This window comes from Cibotium barometz, chromosome 29 (genome assembly GCF_041138505.1).
Source record: "Cibotium barometz isolate CiBa-2024 chromosome 29, ASM4113850v1, whole genome shotgun sequence".
Taxonomy (NCBI): domain Eukaryota; kingdom Viridiplantae; phylum Streptophyta; class Polypodiopsida; order Cyatheales; family Cibotiaceae; genus Cibotium; species Cibotium barometz.
Genome location: NC_141074.1, coordinates 43008648 through 43013158, shown reverse-complemented (window position 1 = coordinate 43013158; position 4511 = coordinate 43008648). Strand labels below are relative to the sequence as shown.

At 50.7% G+C, this 4511-nt stretch overlaps 1 protein-coding gene across 1 annotated transcript; it reads left to right on the top strand.

Moving 5' to 3' along the window:
• The first annotated feature begins 245 nt into the window (after positions 1 to 245).
• Positions 246 to 3880, top strand: LOC147622215 (G-type lectin S-receptor-like serine/threonine-protein kinase SD2-5). The gene has a single exon (XM_086823303.1). The coding sequence runs from the start codon at positions 751 to 753 to the stop codon at positions 3511 to 3513; it is 2763 nt and encodes a 920-aa protein (XP_086679429.1). The 5' UTR covers positions 246 to 750; the 3' UTR covers positions 3514 to 3880.
• The last annotated feature ends 631 nt before the right edge of the window (positions 3881 to 4511 follow it).

Below are 4511 nucleotides of genomic sequence, written 5' to 3'. Positions count from 1 at the left end.
TTGTAATCTCTTTTGTCTGTTGAGGCTGTCCCTCCCTCTTCCTGAAGGACCAGTGTAGCTGGTTCAGTTTTCTCTTTTAACACTTTCTTTAAAAAAAACACTTGCGAGTGGGACACAGCTCAGCCACACGTGACACTGCGACAGAGGTCAGGACTCAGGACTCGGGGCAAATGGGGTTGACAAAGTCTACAGCAAGGCGGTTATATTATAAATATTAGCCCCTGGCCAGCTTTTTTTATGATGCTGCTCCGATCATTCCTGTTTCTCCGTCCCTTGCTGCTAGCGATGCATCCGCTAGACCTGGGGAAAACGTCACCAGTCCGACCGCCGCCTACGCCTTTGGTTTTAGACCTGGGGAAGCCCGACCGCCACCTACGCCTTTGGTTTTATCGACCTCAACTCCTCCAGTAATTTCACCGATGGCAATAGGATTTCTAATTTTCTATCGCCTCCGGCTATGGAACCCTGGAGCGCTAACAAAACATGATCTGTCTGTAGCTCTCTCTTTTCTGATATAATATTTCATGGGTAGTGTGCTCACTCACATCAAATGGCCACTATCCACTGTCGGCGCCTCACCCCTATGCAAAAAAGAAAGCTTGACTGACTTCAATACGAAAAAAAAAGTATAAAATAAAATGTAAAAAAACTTTTGTGCGGTCAGATCTTGAAGGATTTGACGATTTTGGGTTGCAACTTGACACGGCTCAGCCACAAGTGAGGTCAGGACTCAGGAGTCAGCGGTGGCAAATGGGGTTAAAGTCTTCAGGATGGCGGGATCATCCCGTTCCCTTATTTCTTCTTCGCCTTCTCCTGCTGCTGCTAGTGATGCATCCTCTCGTTGGCTTCCTCATTTTTATATTTGTTTCCTCCTCCACAGCAGATAACTTCTTCATCTTGCCCTCCGATTGGGTCGTCATCAACAACTCTAGCTTGTCACCCGACCCGTCCTTCTACAGAACCATGGATGGCCCCTTCCGGTACATCGCCGCTGGTGGGAAAAGCGTCATGAGTCCGAACTACACCTATACTTTTGGTTTTATCGACCTCAACTCCTCCGGTAATTTCACCCTCTCAGTAGCTATGGCAGTGGGACTGCAATCGCCTCCAGCTGTGGAACTCTGGAGCGCTAACAGAAACAGACCCGTTGGGGAGAACGCGGTCCTAAAAATCGGGCCCGCAGGAAACATGATCCTGCAGGACTGGGATGGCACCGAGGTTTGGAACTCTGGAGATGGCAGAGTGAAGGCGATCAACATGGAAGAGTCTGGCGAATATCTCGAGTTCTTAAACACCACCAATGCTTCGGAACCTTCCAACCCGGTGTGGCGCATCATGCTGCATCCTACACACACACTGGTTCAAGGCCAGCTCCTCTACACGAACGGCAGGCTGGTGAGCAATGCATCCGTGGGCAATACCAGCGAGGGCATGTATAGTCTGGTGATGGAGCCTGGTGGTTTGGTCCTCTACACAGGCACGGGCTCAAGCGCACAACCATATTGGGTCCTCGGATTGGATTATCAACGCATTCGAGAGCCTTGCTTCTATAATGCTTCCACTGGTTCTGCCGTCTTTACTGGCGAGTCCCTGGATGTTAATTACGGCTACGGTACGCTAGAGAATACCTCTGGATCGTGTCCGGCCGGTAGTAATTCCGGGTCCGTCTCGGTAAATTTTGGTTCCTATGTAGAATCCAATTACCGATTCGTGAGACTCGACGATGATGGTAATCTCCGCGGCTATATAATGGCTTCTGTGCCTGGACAAGGCGCCACGGAGGAATGGGCTGTGGATCACGAGCTCTTTCCCACGGGGACTGCAGCAGAGTGTCGACTACCCAACGTGTGTGGACCTTACGGCGTCTGCTTGAATGGGCAATGCAGCTGCCCAGGCTCCGGGTCTGCAGATGCATTTGTACAATTGAATAGTCTTGATGCCAAGCTTGGTTGCCAGCCCCCTCGGCCTTTGGTATGCAGCGAAGGGAATCACAGCAGCATCGATCAGCATTTTCTGGAGCTTCAAGGGGTCGACTACTTTCTGAATAACTTCTCGATACCAGAACCAGCTGTGTCCACCCTAGAAGACTGCCAGAGCCTCTGCTCCTCCAATTGCTCTTGTGAAGCCTTCTTCTTTCATAGCGACTCTCGCTCTTGCTTTCAAGCTCAGGAGTTGAGGAGTCTGCTGGCTGCGCCCAACAATACCTTCAAGGCTTATTTGAAAGTGCAGAATGCACCAGCAGCGCCAGCTTTTCCCTCAGGCGGCCAAACATCATCCAATGCGCTCCACAAGAATGCGATAGCAGGAATAGCTGTAGGGGCAGGGGCAGCGGTCTTGCTCATCTGCTCATCGCTGGTATTTTTGATCCTCAGACGGCAACAGCATTGGGTTGCAGATTTCATGGATCCGGACGAGGAGGAAGAAGCGGCATTCCTGGAGGCACTTCCGGGCCTTCCGCCTAGATTCTCATTGAAAGAGCTGCAAGCGGCCACCGGCGGGTTCACGAAAAGGCTGGGAGCAGGGGGATTTGGGTCAGTGTATGAAGGGGTGCTGAAAGACGGCTCCAAAGTGGCCGTGAAGAGGCTTAATGGGGCGAGGCAGGGGCACAAGGAATTCAGAGCAGAGGTGGCCACCATCGGCAGTAGCAATCATGCCAATTTGGTGCGGCTGCGGGGATTCTGTGCTGAGAAGGGCGAACGACTGCTGATTTACGAGCTGATGGAGAACGGATCGCTAGACAAATGGATCTTCAAAGACAGATATAAGGAAGAGTCGACGGACGCTGTAGCTGCTGAGGTTTATAGCTGTCGCTTCTTGTCGTGGGAGAGACGTCTTTCTGTGGCGATAGGAACAGCGAAGGGTCTTGTGTACCTGCACGAGGATTGCAGAGAGGCGGTTCTTCACCTGGACATCAAGCCTCAGAATATCCTGCTGAATGGCAGCTTCGTCCCCAAGGTGGCTGATTTCGGGATGGCGAGGCTGATGGAGGGAGACATGACAGAGGTGGTGACTGCAGTTCGGGGGACGCCAGGCTACCTCGCCCCAGAATGGCTGCGAGCGTCCATAGCCACCAAAAAATGCGACGTCTACAGCTTCGGCATGGTGCTGCTGGAGCTGGTAGGCGGGAGGAGGAACTTCGATCCCACGCTAGGAAGCGACCCCTCGTTCTTCTACTTCCCCACATGGGCCAAGCTGAGAGCTTTGGAGGGGCGCTACATGGATCTGCTGGATGAGAGGATCAGGAATGAGATTGATTCGGAGCAGCAGGAGCAGGAGGTTGTGAGGGTGATCAAGGTGGCCTTCTGGTGCATCCATGAGGATGCAAGGATGCGACCCACCATGGGCGCTGTGGTAAAGATGCTGGAGGGTCACGACAGCATCCCTGATCTTGGTCTTGCTCTCGGTGTTGGCGTTGGGGAGGGAGGTGCACAGTACACCCAAGACGCTAATTCGTGGGCTGTCCCCTTCTCTGTGGCATCGATCTCCAACAACCAAGTTTCAGGACCAAGATGAGGCTTTTGCTAATAAGCAAGAATAAGAATGTTTTGTTTTTTTTCGGGCTCTTGTGGGATTTCTTTCTAGCCCTCAACCCTCCATGGTGCTGTGGAGAGGTGCTAGGCCGTCACAAGATATCGCCTCTTTGTGGGTGACCAAGTAATCAAGCAACCAAGCAAGCCATAAGCGAGCAAGCAACCCTCCCTTTCCCATTCCCTCTCCCTCTCCCTCTCCCTCTCCCTCTCCTTCGAGTGGCGATCGGGCCCCTGCACTCTCGTCGATGAGACTCCGGCTCTGTGATCCGTCCTCAATAGTGCTACGCGCTCTCGTTGTAACTCTTTCTTGTTAATATAAATCTCGCCTCTATCATGGGTCTTTCTTGCAATCACAACTCTCTCTCTCTCTCTGTCCTTCTCAGCAAAGCATCGTGAGTCCTTCGTTGCCGTTGGCTCCTCGCGAGCCGCGAGGGATATTGGCCAGTTCCATCGCCATTTGGAACAACACATCGGGGTGCCCTCCGGTCCGTGGCCGCCGGCGTGTGAAAAACACAAAAGTAAATTGATTTGAACATTTACTAAATATAACAAAACTATAAAACATGCTCTAATAATTCTTTTACATGCTCTCCTTACCATAAAGATGTCTACGCGCTTTAGCTCCACGCTTCCATAGATCTATAGCTTTCACAAAATCAAAGCCTTATTGATGTTTGGGGCTTCAATAGATACTTCATTAAGGACTCAACACTTTTCGTTGTTTCTTAGCTTATTCTTTATGAGGTTCTGGATGTTAAAGCCCCTTCCACAACAAGCTGTACTACAACATTGTAACAATGAAATTCCAGCCAACCATAATAACATAGGGTACTTTTCTCTCACTGTTTCATTTCTTCAGATAGCAACCCATGTGTCTTTAAGGCTCCCAATCTTCCACTCTTTAGAAGCTTAGAGCTTGAAAGTTTGATATTCTATTTTTGTCTCAAACTTTCGAATGATGGGTTCCAAATCTTCCCCACA